Source organism: Diabrotica undecimpunctata, chromosome 3 (assembly GCF_040954645.1).
Source record: "Diabrotica undecimpunctata isolate CICGRU chromosome 3, icDiaUnde3, whole genome shotgun sequence".
In the NCBI taxonomy this organism is placed as follows: domain Eukaryota; kingdom Metazoa; phylum Arthropoda; class Insecta; order Coleoptera; family Chrysomelidae; genus Diabrotica; species Diabrotica undecimpunctata.
Genome location: NC_092805.1, coordinates 151,610,828 through 151,636,729, shown reverse-complemented (window position 1 = coordinate 151,636,729; position 25,902 = coordinate 151,610,828). Strand labels below are relative to the sequence as shown.

The window sequence follows — 25,902 nt, the reverse complement described above, 5'->3', positions numbered from 1 at the left end:
TCAAACTACCACAACCAGAAACCATCAGCCCATGACAATTACAACTAATAGAAGCCACAATTTTCACGTAGACTCAAATGATACCCAATATTTCGAAAATGATTTCGAAAATTACGAATCCGAACAAGAGCCCGATTTGCATGATGAAAATCATCAGGATTTTCAAGCCATCCCGTTAGACGATCATCCACCCCCTGTATAAACCTACATAATATCGAAAGTTCCCCTGGGTTACCCTGTTTCGTTACACCCAAAACACATCTACGCGTTTTAATCGATACCGGCGGTTCCCATTCAATTTTAAATCCGCGAGCTCTCAAACTATTTGATAAAAATCATATTTATCGAAAACCTTTTTCGCTAACGTCAATGAAAATTACTTCCAAGCACGACTTAAATATTAAGACGCCACTATTCCTAGAATATGGAATTCCACAAACATTCGACGTAAAAATTGCCGACTTTAGTCAATTCTTTGACCTCCTCCTTGGAACTTACGATCTGAAAAGATTCCACGCCACAATTAGCTACGCAACTCATACTTTAACCTTTGAGAATCCTCACGTTAGCATTCCATTTGAAACTTTATACCAAAAAATTCCAGTAAGCGTTCATAATGGCGAAGTCTTATTGCGCGAAAGACACTTTCAAGGTATCAAAATTCCCCATTCTATTCACGTTGCAAAAAACGGCTTTCTAGACACTTTCGACTTACCTATGCCTATGAAATTTAATAAGAGAATCGAAGTTGAGAACTTTTGTAATTATAATATAGCAAAAATTCCAACGACGCATTTTAACGAAAACAAAATCCGTACTTCGCACTTAAATAACGAAGAAAAATATAAAATTATAAGTCTTTGCAAAAAATTTAAAGACGTATTTTACGACGAAAATAAAAATTTAACTTTCACGTCAGCTGTTAGACACGAAATTAAAACTAAGGATGAAAATCCAATTTATGTAAAGGGATTTCGGCATCCCAAAGCAATGCAGGAAGAAATAAAAAAACAAATAAATAATTTATTAGATAATAAGATAATTCGACCGTCAATTTCACCGTACTCAGCTCCAGTTTGGATAGTACCAAAAAAAGCTGATGCCTCAGGTCAGAAAAAATTTAGATTAGTAATTGATTATAGGAAGCTCAATGATCATACTGAAAGTGATCGCTACCCACTTCCTCAGATAGATGAGATACTGGATAACTTAGGAAAAGCCAGTTATTTCACAACATTAGATTTAGCTCAAGGTTACCATCAGATTGAAGTTCATCCGGATTCTATTCGGAAAACAGCCTTTTCAGTTCCGCATGGTCACTTTGAATTTTTACGTATGCCCTTTGGTTTAAAGAATAGCCCAGCAACATTCGAAAGGTTAATGGACAATATTCTTAGGCCCTTTATTCATAAGTTTTGCTTCGTCTACATGGACGATGTCATTATTTTTTCCAAGTCACTGCAAGAACACTTAGTTCATATTGCGACTATTTTTGACACTTTCAGAAAAAATAATTTAAAAATTCAGTTAGACAAATCCGAGTTTCTCACGAAAGAAGTTTCTTTCTTAGGTCACGTAGTGACAACCGAAGGAATCAAACCTAACCCAGCAAAAATCGAAGCTATACAAAAATATCCTCTACCAAAAACAGTAAAAGAAATTAAATCATTTCTTGGTTTAATCGGTTACTACCGAAGATTCATACCCAACTTTGCAAAAATAACGTCCCCATTTTCGAGATGTACTCGAAAAGGAGCAACTATCGACCCCACAAATCCAAATTATTTAGAATGTTTTGCAAAATGCAAACAATTGTTAACTAATTCTCCAGTCTTACAATATCCAGACTTCGAAAAGCCTTTTGTACTGACTACAGACGCCTCTAATATAGCTATAGGATCAGTATTATCTCAAAATAATCACCCTATTGCCTACTATTCTCGAACTCTAAATTCCGCAGAACGAAACTACTCCACTATTGAAAAAGAACTTTTAGCCATACTAGATTCTTGTAAACACTTCCGTATGTATTTATACAACCAAAAATTCACTGTAGAAACAGATCACAATCCTCTCGTATGGATCTACAAAATTAAAGACCCCACTTCTAGATTAGCCCGATGGAGACTTAAACTAGAAGAATATGATTTTGAAGTTAAATATAAAAAAGGCAAAGAGAATCAAGTTGCTGATGCTCTTAGCCGAGTCCAAATAAATGCCCTAAGTTCGAGTTCAGAATGTGCTGAACCCCCGAATTCAGAATGTGCTGAACCACCCGACAATTTCGACATAGACGATTTCCTTGCCGATTTTGACAACTTACAAAACAGTACTAACACACAACATACATCAGTTGAGAACCCTATCACTGGAATAGAGATTTCACCTGAACCAATTAATTTATCCTCAAACCAAATTATTTTTAAACCAGAGTCAAATAATTTTGAAATTAAATACAAAAGAATTTTTAACAAACACCGTTACACTGTCACTTTGACAAATAATTGGAAAACAGAAATAGCAAATACCTTCCAAAATATCCTTAGACCAAATCAAAAATTTGCAATAACAATCCCTCACGAATTTAGACCTTTTATCTGTAACTATTTTAAAGAAAAAATAAATTCCACAGTCAAAGCAATATTTTGCAATATACTACTTCAGGACATAGAAGAAGAAAACCAACAAATAGAATGCATAAAGAAATATCACGTAGAAAATCACAACGGAATAATTGAAACCTACAAACATTTAAAACAAAAATTTTATTGGCCCTCAATGCAGACAACTATTTCTAATTTTATCAATAAATGCGAAATTTGCCTAAAAAATAAATACGAGCGACGTCCTTATAAACTTCCTCAATTAGGACCGTTGTTAGGTCAAAAACCTTTTGATATATTACATATCGATCTATTCCACTGCAATAAAAACCTGTATCTCACAATAATAGATTCTTTTTCCAAATACGGTCAATGCTATAAGCTCACCGACAAAACTTCCATTTCCATACTAAATAAATTAAGACACTACTTTTCGCACCACAATTACCCAAAAAAGATTGTATGCGACAGCGGCACCGAATTTAATTCCGCAGTCATTAAAGAATTCCTAAATATCCACAAAATCGAAATACATTTTACAACAGTAAACAATTCTTCCTCAAACTCTCCAGTAGAGCGCTTTCATTCAACTCTTATTGAAAAACTTAGGACCTTACAAGCCCAAAATCCAAATGATTCGTTAGATGACATTCTAACACACGCCATTCTTATTTACAACCAATCAATCCACAGTTCCACAGATTATTCCCCTTTCTCAATTCTGTACGGACCCTATGCAGAAGAAATACATTTCGACTTTGATCTTCCGATATACGAAACATATAATCAAAGACATAAAGAAGAACTCCAACCCTTTATTGCAGAACTATATAATAAACAAAAACAAAAAAGACAACAACTTTTAGATAGACAAAACGAAAATGCCGAAGATATTCCGGAAATAGACCTTACAAAATCCCTATATGTTTCTAAGAAAAAACATAAGTCCAAATTACAAGCCCCTTTCTCCACTATTCATCCAGAAACGCAAGACAAAACAAAAATAATCGGTAAAACAGATAAACAAAATTTAACAAGCACTCACCTTAAATATGTAAAACGAATACGAAAACATGTAGATAAACCTACTCAAGACCCAAATTTTTCACAGGACAATCCTCGCCCTGGTCCATCCACTCAATATTCAGGAGATTCCGAATAATGGTTACTATGCTGAAGAGATAGGCAAATCAAGAGAAATCTCCCACTATCACAGACATTTTCTTCACATTCCACTAGACAAATTATCCGACAGTATTGACGCTAGTCCGACAAGCTATTTCAAAGATCACTTCAAAAATGCACCTCTCTCGCTACTGTACTCCCAATACACCCACATACAAGAACAAACAAAAGACGATCTACACAAGATTACGCGAAAACAGAAACGCGGACTTTTTAATTTTCTAGGTACAGCCATCAAATACGTGACTGGAAATCCAGATGACTCTGACTTAGACTTGTTAAAATCACACATAATCTCTTTAGAAAATAAACAAAACGAAATCATAAAAAAATTTAATAACCAAATATCTTATGGAAACTCTTTTAACACGAGATTCGATAAACTTTTAGAAAAACTAAATTCTGATAATTCAATTCTCATATCTGCACTCAACAAATTATCAGCTGATTTCGACAGCTATATCATTCTACACAATGAGATAATAAATCTCCAAAATATAAACGAATTTCTAATGAAACTTATAAGAACCATTACTTTATCTGAACTTAATATCTCTAATATAGAATTATTCACTTTAAAGGAAATAATAGACCTTAAAGAGAACCTTCTCAAAATTTATCCCAGAAATTCAATTCCCAATAGTAATGAACACCCTTACGAACTTATAGAGTCAACAAAAACTTTAGTTTGTGTAACTTCAAATACAATGCTCATAATAATTAAAATCCCTATACTCCATGAAATTCCTTATACTACCTATAAAATCTATCCCATTCCAAACAAAGATCATGTTATGATTCTGCCACCTGCAAGCTACTATACGAATAATAAATGGTTCAACACTTGTATAGGACAAGGCGATAACATAGTTTGTTCCAACTATGTACAATCCAAATGTAACATACCCAATGTAGATAATTGCACAAAAACATTAATCACAGAGAACTTTTTCCAAGAAACCAGCAAAGTCATATTGCTAGGAATAGTTCACCCAATGAGAATCCAGCAGATAGAAATTAATTCAACCAGCCTCTTGACGACAGATGTACCAATAATGATTGAAGGTATCCAATTTAATAAAAAGACGTCTCAAGACATTTCCATTCCAAAAATTGTTCCAATAAAATTAATACCAAACCATGAGATGAAAATTGAAAAATTAACAATCCCAGAGACACATGGCCAAATTCAACCAATAGATACCATAGAAGTACTACCCCGATTATCCATAGGACTGAGCACCACTTCTGTTATAATATTTTTAACTATTTTAGCTTTCCTAATAATCTTCCTAATTAGGAAAAGAAAACGAATTTCCAAAATCCTATTTGGAGAAAAATTGCATCCTGCCCAGATCCAGATACTAGACGAGCTGATAGCCGAAGTAACCAAAACTTCGAGGACGAAGTCCCAACCAATGGAGGGAGGAGAAATGTAGCCATAAGCTCCCTTACTATTAAGAATCAGCAGATTCCGATATCCGACGTTATAAATAGGAAGAAATCAATATTTTTATTATTATTGTAATTATTATGTTTCAATAGTCAAGTTTAAATCATTAAATGTAGTAGTTTGTAGAATTTCTCAAAAATTGTAACTTATTTTCGAAATAAAGATTTTTTTTTGGGAATATCGACGTTGAAGAAACATTTCTATATATATATATATATTAAGTCTAAACAATATTTGGTATTAGATTTGGTATTTGGTATAAGATATTATTATGTTAATTCAAATTAACACTTTGACACTTCATGTTTGAAAGTGTTCACGACCGAACATCATCATCGTGGATGACCTCTGCTTCGGTAGGCATCATCTCTCGGTCTCCATTCCAGTATCTGCTTTGTCCATCTATTATCGGTCATTCGAGCCACGTGACCTGCCCAGTTCCATTTCAGTGTTGCTACTCTCTCTACTGCATCAGCCACTCCTGTTCTTTGTCGTAGCTGGCGATTTGGGATCTTGTCTCGTAGTGAAACGCCCAACATAGCACGCTCCATCGCCCTTTGACACACACGGATCTTTTGAACTGTTCTCCTTGTCATGGTCAACGTTTCGGCACCGTAAGTTAACACTGGCAAAACACACTGATTAAACGTTTTTCTTTTAAGGCATATTGGTATATCAGACGATTTGAAAATATGGTTCAGCTTTCCGAAGGCTGCCCAAGTCAGTCTTATACGACGGAGAAGCTCAACGGTTTGGTTATCTTTTCCTATGCGAATCTCATAACCTAGGTATTTATAGGCCATTACCTGGTCTATGGATCTTGTTCCTACGCATATATCTTCGCTGACTACAAGATTTGTCATGATCTGGGTTTTAGATATATTTATTTTCAATCCCCCTTCTAGCGAGGAAAGGTAGAGCTGATTTAAAAGTTCTTTGGTCTATCATCTGCAAACCTTATATGCCCAAGCTTTTCTCAGTTTATGTTTATGCCCTTGTCGGTCAGTTTTGCCCTTTTACATATATATTCCAAAAGCGTAGGGAAAAGTTTCGGCGATATGGTGTCCCCCTGGCGTACTCCACGTTGTATAGGGAATTTCTGGGTTTGACGATCACCCACTCTAACACGGGCTGTTGCGTTTTGGTATATGTGTTTAATTATATTTATATCTTCTTCTTCTTCGTCTAGCCATTCACGTCCACATCTGAACATAAGCCTCTTCAAGTCTTCCTTTCCATTGTTTTTTATTGTACGCTACTTGTAGCCAATTTTTCCCGGCAGTCCTTTACAGATCATTTGTCCATCTCATAGGAGGTCTGCCTCTGGGTCTTTTGTGTTGGTATGGTCTCCAGGTTAAAATTGATCTGTGGCATTTGTTTAGATCGCTCCTAGCTACATGTCCAGCGTATTCCCATTTCAACTTTAATGATTTTTGCACCACATCGGTGACTTTGGTTTTCTGTCTTATCCATGTGCTTGTTTTCTTGTCCTTAAGTGATATACCTAGCATTGCTCTTTCCATCGCGTGTTGGGTGACTCTAAGTATATTCATATTCTTTTTTGTGATTGTCCATGTTTGTGCCGCATAAGTTAATATCGGAATAATGCATGCATCAAAAACTTTAGATTAGAAAACTTTAGAACTTTAGAAACCTGAAAGTTATCACACAATATATCAATGTACGCTTATATGAAGAAACATGATGTCAAAAGACTTCTCATAGATGGCGTTTTAAGTAAACTGCTAAAGTTCGGGACACACCTATTATACAGTCTTCCGATCCTTCTCCGATTATACATAGTTTGGCGGCGAATTACCTTTCTGTATACATGGAAGTACACATAAATAAGTTACAATCCTTTGAAATGTGGTGTTACAGGAGGATGCTTAGAATAGCATGGACACAGAAGAAAACTAACACGGAAGTATTGCGAGAAATGGGCAAAGAATGCGAAATAATAAACACAATAAAAATAAGAAAGTTACAATATCTGGGACACGTAATGAGGGGACAGCGGTATGAACTGCTAAGGCTGATAATACAGGGAAAGATAAGAGGAGGAAGGAGTATAGGAAGAAGGAGAGTGTCATGGTTGAAGAATTTAGGGGCTGGTTTAAATGCAGTTCTATGGAACTCTTCAGAGCAGCAGTAGATAAAGTAAAGATGGTGATGATGATATCCAACCTTCGATCGGGAGACGGCACTTAAAGAAGAAGATACATGAAAGGGTGGATAGTTGAAAACTATTCTGTCTTATGTAATTTTTCTCATTTTTCATAAAATAGAATATGTTTCAACTATCTACCGTTCTATGTATACAGAAAGGTGCCAAGCAGCCGAACTATGTATATCGGAGTAGGATCGGAAAGGTGTATGATAAGTATGTCCCGTGCTTAATCCGAGCTTGCTAAAAGCTATAATACGATGTTAGGAATAACTTTATTATGATATATTCCGACAATATATCAGCAGCATAAATTGCCATCTGGAAAAGTGTTTGACTTCATGTTTCTTAATGTATAGGCGCTATAAGCGTACACTGGCTATATTTCTCATATTTTTCATACTCTATTTATAATATACACTAACTACCTTTGGCGTCTAATTTACTACGTTATTAAAAACACTCACCCGATATTGTTTCTTTTATTTTCAACGATGACATTTAGAAGTTTACCAGACGTTGGTGTTGAGTTGAGCGAGTCTCCGAAATAGGTATTATTGCCTTGTGAACCTTCGCTGTTAATGAAGTCCTCCAACTGAGAAAAATCCAAGGCTTCGTTATCTATTCCACCGACGAAATCTGTACCCCGAGCTGAAACAAAAAATATTATGAAAATTGGATAGTTACCAACACTGTATTAATGAAAGTGTTTAAGGTATGTTGACCGGCAAAGATCACTAATAAAATATATTTAATGGCTTCAAAAATAGGCATGTCTATAATTTTTCATAAAATTGTTCATTTTTGAAGTTATACTTCTATACGCGCGCTCCACGTTGGAAATTTGTATGGGAGTGAATCTGTGAAATCATTACATATATAAGATAATGAGTAAGAGAGAGACAGAAGATATATTTTCTCTCTCTTCCTCTCTCGAATATAAAAATGTTCCTTTTGTATATAATTTAATATTATATATATATATATATATATATATATATATATATATATATATATATATATATACATATATATATATATATATATATATATATATATATATATATATATATATATTATATAAAGATATATATACATATAATATTATACATATAATAAAATATTTATTAATATTTTATGTGATATGTTTTGTATTATTTATTAAATGTTCACAATTATATTATTCTTTTGTATTTCAAAATAATAATCTCAATAAATCACTGTATGATCCAGAACTGTCAATTTTGAAATAAATTTGTGTCATGTCCTCGGTAGTGTAGTAGTCAGTATCCCCGCCTGTCACGCGGGAGACCGGGGTTCGATTCCCAGTCGGGGAGGACATTTTTATTAATATTATTACATTATTGTCATTTTTAAATACTTATGGATATTGCATTTTAATTTGTATTGTATTATTATATGGAATTATGTTGCACTGTATTGTAGTGTATTTTTTTATGTATATTATTGTCATTTTTAAATACTTATGAATATTGCAGTTTAATTTGTATTGTATTATTATATTAATAACAAAATAAACAATGAATTTTACTGCAGAGTATGTGTAAAAAAATTTTGCATTCAACTCCTTTCATACATATATGAAAATAAAAATATACATTTTCATCAAAATATTGATTCAATCCTTCATTGTTAGTAAGTTGTTATTAATTCTGTTTCTCTTTCTGCTATGTCTTACCTATAGAATTACATATGTAATGATTGTGCAGATTGACTCCCCAATAAATTTGTAACGGCGAATGCGTGTATAGAAGTGTAACTTCCACCGGCAGTCCCACTGGACTGCCACACCCGTTTTTTTTATTGTATTTTTGCCAACGAGAGGCAATGTTTAATAAAGAGTTTTAAAGTAGGATAATTATGCCGTATGAAACTTCGTTTAAATATTTCCTGACACGTTTGTAAGTAACAACCTGTTGGATTCCCGTTCTTTGGTAGGCCTTTGAAGTGTTAGCTTGGTGGTTTCGCTGGTAAAAAACTCCCTTTTACTTAATTTGACACAACGTGGCCAAATAATGCCACCTAAAGTTAAATATAAAACTTAATGTTTAAATAAAAAACTGTATCAGTGCTTTTATAATTCTGTTTGTCCTCCATCCAACCCTGGGCAGTTGTACACAAAATGTTCCTCGTCTCATCTTCAGCCTGAGATAATCTGCAATTCGCACTTTCTATCAGTACGATTTTATTTATGAGGCCTTTTAAGCGACAGTGTCCTGTTATGAGACCTACGATAGTTCACAGATCATTTCTATTCATATCTAGTAGATTTTTGGATCTCTTTTTCGAAGGTTCTGTATAAGCCTTCGAATGTTTGAGACCCGTTTATTCGTACAAGTGGTTACGTTTCATCCGTTCCATTATGCCTGATGGAACATTTCTTTTGCCCCTCCTCTGGCTAGTAAGTCTTTTAAACACAGCACTAGAGAAGACTAAGAAAAAAGCCGATTTATGTATAAGGGGATCTATCTTTAATAAATCAACACAAATTATGGCATACAATATAGACTTAGAAAAGAAGAAAACATAAAAACAATATCTACTAAAACAACACAATAAAAGTAAAAGTAAAAGAAGAACTAACCGACCCTATTGAAGCTGCCAATGGGATAAGACAGGGAGATTCCCTGAGTCCTCTATTATTCAACCTGATTATGGATGAAATAATAAAAAAAGTAAGAACTAAAAAAGGATACCAAATGGGAGAAAAACAACTTAAAATAATCTTCTATGCAGACGACGCAATACTACTCTCTCAAAGTGAAGACAATTTACAACGTATGCTGCACCAACGTATGCGGTATGTATAACCGCCAGATGTTAATTTTCCCAAAAAAGACAAAATGCATAGTTATGACAGCAAATTTACTAAGATGTATATTGGAGCTGAAAGGTCAGATAATAGAACAAGTGATGGAGTTTAAATATCTAGGCATCACATTATCTAGCTACGAAAAGCTCGAAATTGAAGTGGAAGATCAAGTGAATAGAGCAAACATAGCCGCAGGCTGCCTGAATGAAACAATATGGAGAAATGAAAAAATCGGGAAAGAAATGAGAGGCAGAATTTACAAAACAGTCATCAGACCAATAATGACATACGCGGCAGAAACACGACCTGACACAAAGAGGACAAAAATGATGTTTAGAAACAGCAGAGATGAAAACACTTAAAACATTGATGGTAAGACACTATGGGACAGAGATAGAAGCATAGAAATACGACGTAGGTGCAAGGAGGAGAACATCAAGAACTGGGTAAGAAATAGAAGAGTAGAATGGAACGATCATATAAGCAGAATGACAACAAATAGAGTAGCAAAGACGGCAGGAGACGGTTCCCCAATAGAAAGACGATCAGTAGGAAGACCACGAAAACGATGGAACGACAACTTACTGGAGGCATATTGAAAAACAGAGAGAGTCACGTCTACATAAAAAGAAGAAGTTTATACGACTATAGCCAACGCTCGAAAACAAGCACGGCACACAAAGAAGAAAATATAGACTTGATTCCTCGTATCGACCGAAATCCTAAAGAAGCGAATCCTGTTTAACTAGTGTAAAATATATGGAGATTACAATAAATGAACGTAATGATGTCCATACGAAATATGTAATAAGTTAGAGATACAAACATTGCAATGATAACTCCACAATATTGGAAATAAAAAGAAGGATATTACCTAAGCCAAAAAACAAACTAACAATATATAAGACACTCATTCTATCAGTGCCGACATATGCAAATTTAACTTCGAAGATAATATCTATCTTAAAAAGCATATTTGGTGTAATCTGCGAAAACAGTATCTGAAGACGGCGATATAACTTTGAGCTCTATGAGAAATGGCAGATGGAACGAATGTAATATCCTACATAAAAATACATGATAGGCAAGTCAACAGCGAATGAAAACTATCCTCCCAAACGAACTCTATTATCAATGCCTGTGGAAAATAGAAGCAGGGGCAGGTCACGGCTGAAGTGGAAAGGTGGTGTAGACGAGGACTTCTTCTTCTTCCTGTGCCCTGCTCATTATCGTGCTTTGGCTATCAAATTGGCTATACTAATTTTTTTTGACAGCAGCTCCAAAAAGGGATGCAGAGTATCTGTTAAACCATTCCCTCATATTTCTAAGTCGTGCTTTTCTTCGACCAGGCCCTAACGAGGACGCGAGGAAGAATTGTAGCAGTCAATTAGCAACGACTGACAATAGACAGGAACGACCGGCAAAAGATTAAAGAAGATCGAGGCTCAATAAGGGTTTGAGCATAAACTATTGGTATTAACAAAAAGAGAAATCAAACGATTTCTACCTAGCGAAACCGAATTCAAATTTTTACCACTGTGTTTCCTAAAATTTGCGAAACAAACAGCTGGATAAATTACTCGGCAAGGGAATCTAAAATTGCATTCCACATGCCGTTCATCCTGGTCAAAATTCGTAGTGAATTCAGTTTCTTGTACTCCAAACGAAGTAAGTAATAAAACATAATGACGGCATTAGATTTTTGTTTTGATACAGGGCAGCGACAACCGCTTATACGTATTTCGACCTCTTTAGGTCTCGTCAGAACGATATAGCAACTGCTTTGAACCAAAACAAAAATCTCTCCCGTCCTAGACAATAGTTATCAAAATAACTATATACGGACGTAACTACGCCATCTAAAAACAAAAAGAGAAATCAAACGATTTCTACCTAGCGAAACCGAATTCAAATTTTTACCACTGTGTTTCCTAAAATTTGCGAAACAAACAGCTGGATAAATTACTCGGCAAGGGAATCTAAAATTGCATTCCACATGCCGTTCATCCTGGTCAAAATTATGTATTGGTATTAAATTAAATAGAATTCCAGTTACCAATATCATCGTCATCCCAGAAAATCTCCATGGATTAAAAAGATTACTAACCAAAAGAGTAAAAATTAGTGAAGAATATGGCTTAATCACCGTATTTAAGAAAAACGTTAGTAATGTTAGACTTTCAATTAACGAGGAAGAGATTAAAAGAGTTCATAAATATAACTTTTTGGGAACATCTGCGCTGCAGCATAAGAATTGAACAAGAAGTGATTCTTCTGCAAAATATTATCCATTGAAATATTGTGGTAAAAACAAGTAAAAACAAGAAGAAAACTGGCATGTCTGCGACAATGGTTTGAGCGACTAACAATTTATGTTTAAATAAAAATTGTATCGACAAATCTCCTGATTTTTCTTAGGCTAATTAATTACCAACAATATCCACAACAAGTAAATCTTCGAGAACTTACATAACTACCTGTTATTCTAAGTAATGTGGATATCGGATAGATAATAACATAATTTAGTACACGTTTAGACAATATTGTGGGTGTTGCTATGGAGATCAGTCAACAACGAGCTGGGATTTATTGAACAAACATATTTGCATGATGACCCCGAAAACATCTTAGCGTGTTTTCGAACAAAAAACGCATTCGTACAAACAGTTTAATGGATACTTAGAGGTTAGTTGTAAACATTTAGGGTCTTTAAAAGGTAAAATGTAGATAAATACTATACGAGGATACTTTGTATAATATTTACCTACATTTAGAATTACTTGGAAGTTGGGAAAATTTGTTTTTATAGTTATAGTTCGGAAAATTGTATTTCTTAGCAACTTTTAATATGTTCAGGATATTTAGGATTTCTAAATTTCTGAGACAAATTTTAGAAAAAACATTGGAATATGGCATAGATACTTATCGCATATTTATAGACTACAAAGCAGCCTACTACTCTGTGAATAGAAGAGAAATGTTCAAAGCAATGAAAGAGCTAGGAATAGCAAATCAGTTGGTAAATTTAACAAAACTAACTCTTGAAAAAGTTGAACGTAGAATGAATTCAGGGGGAACTGCACCTTTTAAAAATAATAACGGGTTACGCCAGGGAGATTCTCTCTCATTTGTACTGTCCATTCTGGGTCTGGAAAAAGTAATACATATGTCACAAATCACAACCATTGGTTTGATATATAATAAATCAGTGCAAATCCTTGCCTGTGCTGATGATATCCAATATTGTTAGGAGAACGGAAAACGCGGCACGAGAGGCGTATGTAGCAATAACGGAGTCAGCTACAAAAATGGGTTTAATAATAAACACCAACAAGACAAAGTACATGAAAATAAGCACGCAACCACAAATCTTACGACCACTTGTTATAGAAAACGACGTCATCGAAGCAGTGTAGTGCAGTGCATTCGAATGAATGTGTAGTCCTGGGAGCGCTCCGTAACACTGAAAATAATTCTACCGCAGAGATAAACCGCAGAATTTGCACGGCCAACAGAATCTATTTTGGGCCCAATCTCTTTCTTTACAATTATATCGAGAAATACAAAAATAAAACTCTACAAAACAATAATACGCCCAGTCCTAACATATGGGTCAGAGAACTGGATTAACAAAATCTATGGAGCGGTGAATGACAAAGGAGTGTGGAGAACAACTTCAAACTTTATAGAATAAACCAGGAACCAGATATCGTAAAACATATTAAGATAGGAAGTCTGAGGTGGATAGGACATGTAATGCGGATGGAACAAAATGACCCAGATAGAAAAACGCTCCTTGATAGATCCATTGGTCAGAGAAGAAGAGGAAGACCCATAACAAGGTTCCTTGATAACATCGATGACGCCATGAGAAATATGGGAATTCGTGCTTGGCGGAGGAATGAGGATGATGAGTGGCACGTAGTTTTCGTGGGAACAGTGTTATTCAATATTGTAAAACCATTATTTTAGAAGTGCCTCTTTGTGGTAAATTCTCTTGGAACAGGTCTATATGAAAGTCGCTTAATATACAGATTGGTATTGATTTGTTCATAAACATTATATCATTAAAGATATATCCACTACCCCCAAAAGATCATTGTGATGGAAATCATGAGGTCTGTATACTCCTCCTAGTATCAAATGCCTATCAATCTATAAGCAAAATATTGAACATTTTGTATTATATCTATAGACTTCAAAATAATCAAAATAGCCGTTAATAAATATACCTAAACCTCCACCTTCCTTGTCTCTCCACATATACACTGTACTATATCCATCCATATTAAAATATGGTTCTTCACCAGTTCTCAACCAATGTTTAGCCACTAAAATTACATCTGGTATATTTAACTTTTAATTTATTCCTGAGAGGAGAAGAGCTACCCCCAGAATGAAAAACTGCATACAGTCTCTCCCAAACCCTTCTTTCAGTGCGTCACTAATTTTGACGTCATATAGGATTTTAAGAATGTCGAGAATTATTGCATGACATTTTAGTTAAATCTGACAGTTGCAGCAAGTTGTAGGATCGTAATCTCTCTTTTTTTAATTGAAAATAATTTTAATATTAGTCTTTATTCTTTCTCGATATATCTCGGCATATTTAAAATATTTTTATGACAATAAATACAAAATTAAATTTTCGCTGTAAAATGTCTGATAATACTAACCTGGAATGACAATTATCATTTTATCAGTTGACATTGTGAAAGTACTGTCACGATCGAGACAAGCTGCGTCAAATTATATTTATGCGCATCATTGATTGGATATCTATTTAGCGTATTCTAAACTCCAACCAATTATACATCCGTAAGTAGAATTAGCTTTACGATAAATAATTTTCTAAGTTCTATGTATAATAATCACAGACTCACGTTTTTTTCTGTCACTTCTAGCTTAATGTGTTAGAGAGAATTCGATCAACTATGACGCACTGAAAGAAGGGTTTGGGACGAACTATATATCAGCAATCTATACAAAAATAAAGGCGACAGAAAAGATTGTAAGAACTACCGAGGGCTTAGTGTAACTAACTCAATCTGTAGAGTCTACGGGAAGATAATTAAAAGCCGAATTGAAGATTGCTGGGAAGACGCTGAAGATCAGAGTGGCTTTCGTACTGGTCGTTCTTGTATAGACAATGTGTTCTGCCTAAAACAAACAATAGAAAAGCGTTTGGAACATAATATGGAGACACACATGGTATTTATTGATCTTCAAAAAGCGTATGACAGTGTCCCATTAGCCAAGCTATGGCAGGTGCTAGAAGACAAGAATATTCCACCGATTTACATTAATGCTGTAAGGGAGTTGTACGATGATATGACGAGTGTAATAAAGATTGGACAAAAAGTGACAAAAAAGATAAAAGTGACCAAAGGACTTCGCCAAGGCTGCTGCATTGCACCTACAATCTTTAAGATTTATTTGGAGGGGGTTTTGGATATTTGGAAAAGAAAATGTGAACCTATGGGTGTTAAAATTGGAGACCATACACTGTACAGCTTGCATTTTGCTGATGCCCAAGTAATACTTGCAGAAGATCAAGATGATATCCACTACATGTTACGAAAAATAGATGAAGAATATAGTAAGTGGGGCTTATCAATTAATCCATCAAAAACAGAGTACGTAGTAGTGGGAGGTGAAGGAAAGCACTTAGAAAGCAAACAAATCCAAAATACTGATAGCTATAAATATCTCGGTGTAAACATTACAAACAATGGTCGGAATACAAAAGAAATAGCTACTAGAATTGGTCAAGGAAATTCAGCAATACGTCAACTGAATAGTATACTTTGGAATAACCACATCACCCGAAACACAAAAATTAGGATATACAAAAGTATCATAGAAAGCATTGCTACATATGGTTCAGAGCTTTGGGTAATAAATAAAAATGACGCATCCAAAATAAAAGCAATGGAAATGAATTATTGAAGAAGCTGTTGCCAACTCACTAGAAGAGATAGAGTAAGGAATACTAAAATCAGAGAGCGTATGGGCATAGACATTGACGTCCTGGAAACTATAGAATGCAAAAGGCTGAAATAGTATGGCCATGTAGAAAGGATGAATGATCAACGATGGCCAAAGAGAATGTTACAGTGGATCCCCACCAACCGCAGGAAAAAGGGAAGACCAAGAAGATCGTGGAGACAAGAAGTAAAAGGTGCAATGGAAGATAGGGGTCTACAAGTAGATGACTGGAACGATCGCAAGCGTTGGAAGCTAGGTTGCGAGAAACGGCGGCAGCTGTAATAAACTCGTTTTACATTCATTACCCATTTTTAATTTAACAAATTTACCATAATTGTCACTGAACTATACTAGTTTCTTTATCTTGTCTTCATTATGGATGTAAATTGGATCCGAATCCTGAGATTTCTCAAATAAACTCTACCATTTTTGTCCAGCAATATTTGAATTGTTTTTCTATCTTAATTTATAAGCCGTGTTAAATAATCTTCTGTTTAAAAAAAATTGTTGTTCATTTATGTATATGGTTGAAACATTACTTTTGTCTTTAATATAACTTAGTATATTTGAGTGTATCTTACGATTTTTCCTTGCTTAACAATTTTTGTTTTAATTTCTCCAGACCTCAATTTTGCCACAACTACTGATCCATTTTTAGTTTCCTGGTTGTAACAGTACCACATCCTAACTAGTCAAATTACATGCATACACTAGTCAATACATAAAAGAACATTAGCAATTTTTATTAGAAGCTCTTTAGGATCATCATTTTTAATTTGGGTTCCATGTATCTCTAGGTTACAGGAATATTCTTTAATTTCTAATTCGCAGATTCTTTTCTCTGAAAAGAACGTGCGAGAAAATGACGTGGACATCATGATCGATGTCCACGTCATGACGTGAAAATAATTGCTGGGGGCTTAATTTAAAAATTGGTAAAGAGCAATTTTTCCAGCCAACTATAGGATGTGAGAGCTTGTATGAAGAGTCAAACTGGATGAGACTAATAAATTTTGCAAGCAACAAAAACATAATAGTAGGAGGAACAAGATGAAACATAAATCACCTGATAACAAAACCTTTGACCAGATAGATCACATCCTAATAGATGCAAGGCATTTTTCCGACCTCATGAATGTCAGAAGCTACCGAGGTCCAAACAGATGGTGACCACTTTCTTGTAATGGCAAAAATCAGAGGAAGAATTTCAAACCCAAAGAAGGATAAACATATGAAACAAGACATAATTAATGTTGATAATCTGTGCATTGAAACAAGGATAAACATATGAAACAAGAAGGAATTAATGTTGATAATCTGCGCATTGAAACCGTTGCAAGAGAGTGTAGGAGACAAATGGATGAGGAAATAGAGAGCCTGGAAGCGGGGGAAAATATGGAGGAATTGTGGACAAAACTTTCCCATATAAATGGGGCGTAGAAAGCGAGATGTTGAGCAATATTTTCTAGAATTGGAAACAGTGGCTAAACAGGTCGGTCTAGTCATCAAAGAAGACAAAACCAAGTACATGTTGGTTATTAAGGATCCTATAGATTATAAAGAACGGGAAACGACATTTGGAAGTCATATCTTCGAACGTGTTGACAGCTTCACATACTTTGTCTCGCTAGGGACTACTACCAATAAAACAAGCCAAGGAATTAAAAGACGAATAAACCTTACAAATAGGACATACTATAGACTCCAAAAACAATTCCACTCAAGAAATATCAACAAAAAAACAAATTATTATATATAAAACACTGCTGAGGCCCGTCCTCGCATATGGGGCGGAAACATGGACTCTAACGCAGAAGGCATGAAATACTTCTGGGAACATTCGTGCGTAAAATATTCCGCAAAATATTTGGAGCTATAAACGAACAAGGGCAGTGGCGCAAAAGATTTAATTTCGAATTATACCAACTCATTAATGAACCAGATGTCGTAACGTTCATTAAACACAGCGGTTTAGATGGACCGGACACATAATACGAATGACAACATGATTGCTAAAAAGCTAACGACAGGAACAACTATACGAAGAAGAAGCAGAGGCCGGGCGCGAATTAGGTGGTTAGATAGAGTTGAGACCGATTAGGGATACTAGAGATCAGAAGCGACAGAATAGCGACTAATCTTAGAGCAGGTCAGGATCCACAGAGGATTGTCAAGCCAAAGATGATGATGAGATTCTTTTCTCTAGCTGTATGACTTTGGTTTTTGATTGAATATTTTCTTTCTTCATATCTCGCAGTTATTGTAGTGCACTGGTTTTCCAACATAAGAGAAATTGACGACTTAAGAGAGCCATAGGTTCTTCAATCTTCTGAAAAGATTTTTTAAACTCGATGTTTTCATTTAGTTTTAATGATGAAATTTTAATTTCTGCTGACTTAACCTCACTTTTTGCTCATTGTCCACATTTGACTGTATTTCCTTTCATTGTACCGGATTTTTTAGCACAACTCTATCGTGGTATCATGCAAATGCTACAAATCGTAACATCTTTAACTTTTTTATACAATAAAAACAACATTTTTGTGTAGAGAACATTTTTCCAATGTTTATTTTAACTTAACCTCGATATATGGGATATACATGTTTTAAGGAGCCAGTAACATATTTTGCGAGCATGGCCTGGCTGATAATCTGTGCACCTTTATTTTGATACAAGTAAATATTCACATCAAATTTATTTAAAATAATAATAATAAATAATCAAAGAAATTCAGTATAGTTTTTGTTTACTAAAAATACACTAAATCAACACCTTGTAAACATTATTGTGCATTAACTTCCAGTTACCTAGTTGGTCTGCGGTTAGGCGCCAAAAATGTCAGTGACGCATTTATAATTCTGTTGGGATTAATTATGAACATATTAAAATCGGTTCAGGACTTATCACAGACAATAAATAATAGTATATGGTCGATAAAGAAAGATATTAATCCAGACAGGGTAACGTATGAGACGAGCAGGACATTTTTTATAAATAACATGTGTCTTTTTAAATAAAATTTTTGACCACGAAAATAACTATAAGAACATTTAAAAGGTAGATAAAAATACAGAACTTTGAGCATCTAAAATCTGAAGACTGGATCTATTATCCGTTAACTGTATTAAAAAGACACTGCTAATGGCTAACAGTATCAAATGCCTTGTGGTATCCAGGAAGATCGCTAACGTAGGAGAGCTATTATCTAGCAGCTTATATAAATAATCAGTAACAGATGTTATAGCATCTGAAGTAGAATACTTTCTTAAAATCATTTTGGCTTGTTGACAGTAATGTAAACTTTAATAGTTTAATTTATTTACTCGCTTAGCCAAGGCCTTTTCAAAGATTTTTGTAAAGTTGGTAATAAGTTGGTTATAAGGTAATAATATAGATTTTAAGGCCTTTTCAAAGATTTTTGTAAAGTTGGTAATAAGTTGGTTATAAGGTAATAATGTAGATTTTAAGGCCTTTTCAAAGATTTTTGTAAAGTTGGTAATAATTTGGTTATAAGGTAATAATATAGAAGAATAATTTTGCAATCATTTCGTATGGCCTTTTTTTAAATACGAGGGTGGATTGATATAAAACTAGCCTTTGATAGAAAAAACAAGTTTTTTGGAATTAAATCGATTTATTTCTCAACGTAGTCCCCTCTTAGCTCGATACACTTAGTAAGACGATGTTCCAATGTTTTATCCCATCCGAATAGTACTTTTGCTTGAGCTCTTCAAAATAGGCCGAAGTTTCAGCGACGACTTCATCATTTGTTGCGAAACGGCGTCCTCCGAGCCCTTTTTTTAGGTTTGGAAACAGGAAAAAATCGCTGACGACAAGATCTGGGGAATACGGTGGGTGATCAACCAATTCATAGCCCAATTCATGTAATTTTGCCATGGCGACGACCGATCGGTGAGCCGGTGTATTGTCTTGGTGAAAAAGCACTTTTTTGTGTTCCAAACCGGGGCGTTTTCGACGCAATTCGGCATCGAATCGATCCAATAATGCTGCGTAGTATTCACCATTGATTGTTTTTCCTTTTTCCAAGTAGTCGATGTGGATAATGCCCTTCGCATCCCAGAAAACAGTCGCCATCACTTTGCCGACCGAATGTGCACTCTTTGCCTTCTTCGGAGGCCCTTCGCCGCGTTTGCGCCACTGTTTCGACTGTTCTTTGCTTTCCGGTGTATAATAATGCAACCAGGTTTCATCAACGGTGATAAATCGGCAAAAAAAAACCTTCGGATCGCGTCGTATCATCGCCAAAAGCGTCTCCGAACAGGTCACACGTTTTTGCATTTGATCGATTGTCAGCAATCGCGGCACCCATCGCGCGGATAGCTTTTTCATGTCAAAATGATGGTGAATGACGTTGTGTACGCGTTCGTAGGAAATGTTTAGGACCTCTATTAACTCGCGGAGCTTAATTCGACGATCTGCCATAATCATGTCATGGACTTTGTTGATCATTTCCGGCGTGGTGACTTGATTTGGCCTCCCGGGACGCTCATCATCAAAAACACTCGTATGACCACGAACAAATTCAGCTTTCCAAAATTTTACTGTTGCTAACGAAGGTGCAACTTCACCATTAACTTCGTCCAGGTCGGCTTTGATTTGCACATTCGTTTTACCCTTTTTGTGGAGGAACTTAATCACCAAACGATACTCGACTTTTTCCATTTCTCCGAAAACACAAAATTTGCTTGCTTTTGACGGCAGTAAAAACCAAACTTATTGTTTTTAAAACTTAAAATTTTGACAGACGTCATGTCATGAATGGCAAATGTCAACACCGAAATCAATTCGGTATCAAGTAGCGCCATCTATCAAAGGCTAGTTTAATATCAATCTATCCTCGTATAGGTATCATCATCATTTTGGCTTTACAACCCTGTGTGGGTCCTAGCCTCCCCAAGAATTTTTCTCCAGTCGTCCCTATCCATCGCCTTCCTCCGCCAAGCACGTATTTCCATATTTCTCATGTCTTCATCGATGTTATCTAGGAATCTTGTTCTGGGTCTTCCTCTTCTTCTTTGACCAATAGGTCTATCAAGGAGCGTTTTTCTAGCTGGGTCGGTTTGCTCCATCCGCATAACATGGCCTACCCACCTCAGACGTCCTATCTTTAGTATTTTTCTTTCGAAACATCCTAACATGTTTTCATTGCTTTTTGTTAAAGTCCAGGTTTCTGAACCATATGTTAGGACTGGGCGTATTATTGTTTTGTAGAGTTTTACTTTTGTATTTCTTGATATAACTGTAGATTTAAAAAGGAGATTAAGCCCAAAATAGCATCTATTAGCCGTGCAAATTCTGCGGTTTATCTCTGCGGTAGTGTCATTTTCAGTATTGACGAGCGTTCCCAGGTATACAAATTCGTTAACTGCTTCGATGACGTCATTTTCTATAACAAGTGGCCGTAGTGTTTGTGGTTGGGTACCTATTTTCATGTATTTTGTTTTGTTGGTGTTTATTATTAAACCCATTTTTGTAGCCGCTTCCTTTAATGCTACGTACGCCTCTCGTGCTGCGTTTTCCGTTCTCCCAACAATATTGATATCATCAGCATATGCTAAGATTTGCACAGATTTGTTATATATTGAACCGGTAGTTGTGATTTGTGACGTACGTATTACTTTTTCCAGAGCTAGATTGAATAGTATACAGGAGAGTGGGTCTCCCTGACGTAGCCCGTTATTTGTTTTAAAAGGTTCAGAGAGTTCCCCCTGGATTCGTACTTTGCATTCAACTTTTTCAAGGGTTAGTTTGGTTAAACTTACCAACTGATTTGGAACTCCTAGGTCTATCATTGCTCTAAACAATTCTCTTCTATTTACAGAGTCGTAGGCTGCCTTGTAGTCTATAAATATGTGGTGCGTGTCTACACCGTATTCCAGTGTTTTCTCTAGAATTTGTCTTAGGGTTGAAATCTGATGAATTGTTGATTTACCACCTCTGAAACCAGCCTGGTATTGTCCTATTATTCGCTCTGCATATGGTGCCATACGATGGCATAGTATATTGGAGAATATTTTATACGCTGCATTTAGGAGCGTAATTCCTCGATAGTTAGAGCATTCAAAGATATCACCCTTTTTGTGTATGGTGCAAAGTATTCCAATATTCCAATCATTGGGAAGGGACTTCTGTATCCATATTTCTTTTATAAGCTGCTGTAGGGCTATTATGATATCGTGGCCACCTTCTTTCGTATAGGTATAGATACTGTTTTTAATATGTATTTGAAGTATAACCCTATACAATATATTAAACCAACTTACACCCCTAAACGATTAACAGAATTCGCAGAAAACCTATCGTTGTAGTAAAAGGTACGGTAAACTGCACTTGTTCTCCATAATGTTTAACATTTTGCTAAATTTTAGGTATAAAATAAATATATGTGTCATTAACCTGTTGTTCATAGTTTTGCATATTTTGTTACATTTTTTTTAATAAATAGTATTCTTGCATAATGTTATTTAAAGTAAATTTCTTTTACCTACTTGTTTAATAATTTTTTTCTAAAACAAATACTACCGCGCTAGGGATAATTTATATTCAAAGTAGATATACAAAGTACTAAAATATCACTTTTAATTTTTGTTAAAAAATACTTCGGAGTAAACTACAACATTTTGTCAATTTAAATAGTGGTGGTTAGATTGACCATATGTCTGTTAGAGTGTACCGTTTTTGAGACGTCTGCAATTACGGGTTAAAGTTAGGGTTTTGGTTAACATATTTAACTTTTTATTTTCAAATGAAAATACTTGTACTAAAAATAAAATAATTGTGGGAAATACTTTAATTTGTTTACGTACGGTTTCCAACCATTTCTAAACTTTTTATCAAACATAATTAAATTACCATCGGCATTCCTAATGATCATTAGGCTAATTTGCTTAATGTGTTTAGGATCGTTATAAGCGGTTATATTATATTTTACCTCCCAAGCACAACAGTTAGAAAGTTTCTGTCATATTGATCTAAACTCAGTATACTGTAATTCAAACGTGTAGTTTCAAGTGACCATCATGCCTAGACGTAAGTTAGATATTGATGAATTAATTGCAAATGAGCATAAATACTTCACCATGGAAAGAAACAATAGTGGACCTTTAAAGTCATTATTATGTATAAATCAACGCGTTTGTGACAAATTCGGGATAAGTAAAAGTAAGCTAAAAACTGTAATGAAGACTGTCAGTGATTCTCAAAAAGATCTTATTATGACTGAGTATCACGAAGACAAGAAAATAACTCGTAAACATTCTAGGAGCATTGACTTACCTGGTGGAAAAAAATTTGAAATTCGCAATATTTTGTATCGAATGCGTGAAAACAATCAACATGTCAGTTTAGATACTTTACTGGTCAAAATAAGAGAGATAAGTTTCTGAAATTAAGAGGACTAGCCTTTGGAAAGTGTTAAAAGATTTAGCATTTAAATTCAAAAAATAAAATATTAGGTTACTTTTATGCGAAAGGAGTAGTGTGGTTCACAAAAGAATGAAATTTTTGAGAGAATACACTAGACTTAAATCTCCAAAATGATTTTGGAGAAACAACCAAAACAGTCGTGGAACGTACCGAGCATAAAAAATTGGTTAGTTAAAAATAATATCAATTTTTCCGAATACGCCTTTAAAGCAGAGTTACTGGAAATTTCGAAACGTAATGAAAAACCAACAGTTTATATAGTTGACTAAATTGTATCAAGTTATGGACATAAGTACTACGGTTACGGCCGTATCACTGCCAGTTTAATCCCATCGATAAATGATAATCACGTTGGATACAGTGGATACAGTGACGATGCAGTTAGGAAAATGTAGCAAGAAACTCTTAAAACTGCAACTCCAGAAATATGGGCAAAAACTGTAAATAAATGTGAAAAATTAATAGAAGAGTAGTGGATCCGGGAAAATAAAATTAGTGAAATTAATCCAGTGATTATAGATTTAGATAATGATAGCGGTAGTGAATTTAGTGACGATGATGATGATTTATAAATTTAAATAATCAGTAAGTACACTACTATAATAATATTTACAAAATAATTGTACACCAGGTTAACCATTATATTTATACATTCATTATTAGCCAAATAAACAATAATATTTAAAATTCCATTTGAATTTTTGCTCCTCATTTTATACAAATTAACTCTAACTGATAATACAGGTCTATATAATGTAGTATGAAATATTGCAGTGAATACAGAACAATATCACTAATAAGTCACATTCTCAAATTATTCCTGAAAATAATACATGGTCGTTTAAATAAAAAACTTGAAGAAGGAATAGATGATAGTCAGTTTGGGTTCAGAAACGGACTAGGAACCAGAGAAACGTTATTTGCTTTTAAGGTGTTAGCTCAAAGATGCATGAATATGAATGTTGATGTGCATGTTTGTTACGTTGATTTTGAAAAAGCATTTGACAAAGTAAGACATGAAAAATTAGTCCAAATTCTAAAGACAAAAAATATAGACCATAGGGACTTACGAATAATAACAAACCCCTACTGGAATCAAAGAGCACAAATCGTAATAGATAACGAACCCAGTCCAGAAATTGAAATCAGGAAAGGAGTTAGGCAGGGATGTATTATGTCCCCATTACTATTTAATGTACATACTGAAGCCATTTTTGAAGAAGCATTACTATCTCAAAGTGAAGAAATAATAATTAACGGAAGATCTATTAACAACATAAGATATGCAGATGACACCGTGATTATGGCAAGCTCTGCTGAACAACTCCAATTACTGCTAAACAAAACAAACAGGTTCTGTGAAAAATATGAACTAAAAGTGAATAGAAAAAATACCAAATACATGATAATAACAAAGAAAACATATATACCAACAAACATACATTTGGGAAATGTACCGATAGAAAGGTTGATAAATACAAATACCTAGGAACCTGGATTTCAGACAATAATGATCAAACAACCGAAATAAGAGCCAGGATAGAAATAGCAAGAAATGCGTTTATAAAAATGCTTAGATTAGAACTGAGAGTAAGAGCACTGAGATGCTACGTGTTTTCGATACTGCAATATGGACTTGAAAGCTGAACATTAAAGCAAGAACACATAAATAAGTTAGTCCTTTGAAATGTGGTGTTACAGGAGGATGCTTAGAATAGCATGGACACAGAAGAAAACTAAGACGGAATATTGCGAGAAATGGGCAAAGAATGCGAAATAATAAACACAATAAAAATAAGAAAGTTACAATATCTGAGACACGTAATGAGGGGATAGCGATATGAACTGGCTGATAATACAGGGAAAGATAAGAGGAGGAAGGAGTATAGGAAGGAGAGTGTCATGGTTGAAGAATTTAAGGGACTGGTTTAAATGCAGTTCTATAGAACTCTTCAGATCAGCAGTAGATAGAGTAAAGATAGTGATGCTGATATCCAACCTCCGATCGGGAGACGGCACTTAAAGAAGAAGATAATACAGGCAAAAATATTCTAAACAAAGTAAGTAATTAAAGAGATTATGGAGAACTCTAGTGCAGTTTACCGTGCCTTTTACTAAAACAAAAGGTTTTCTGTACTGTACATTTGAAATAGATAGGGGGTTAAGGCAGGGAGAAGCGCGGGCGTGTCAGCTTTTTAACATAGCCTTAAAAAAAGTCGTACGAGA

At 34.8% G+C, this 25,902-nt stretch overlaps 1 protein-coding gene across 2 annotated transcripts in view; it reads right to left on the bottom strand.

Moving 5' to 3' along the window:
* Positions 1-25,902, bottom strand: part of LOC140437575 (myelin regulatory factor-like protein) — a 66,856-nt gene that overhangs the window by 39,652 nt on the left and 1,302 nt on the right. For both annotated transcript variants that reach the window (XM_072527178.1, XM_072527179.1), the window contains exon 2: positions 7,876-8,059. In XM_072527178.1, the coding sequence (XP_072383279.1) occupies positions 7,876-8,059 (184 nt within the window). The remainder of the gene's footprint in view (positions 1-7,875; positions 8,060-25,902) is intronic.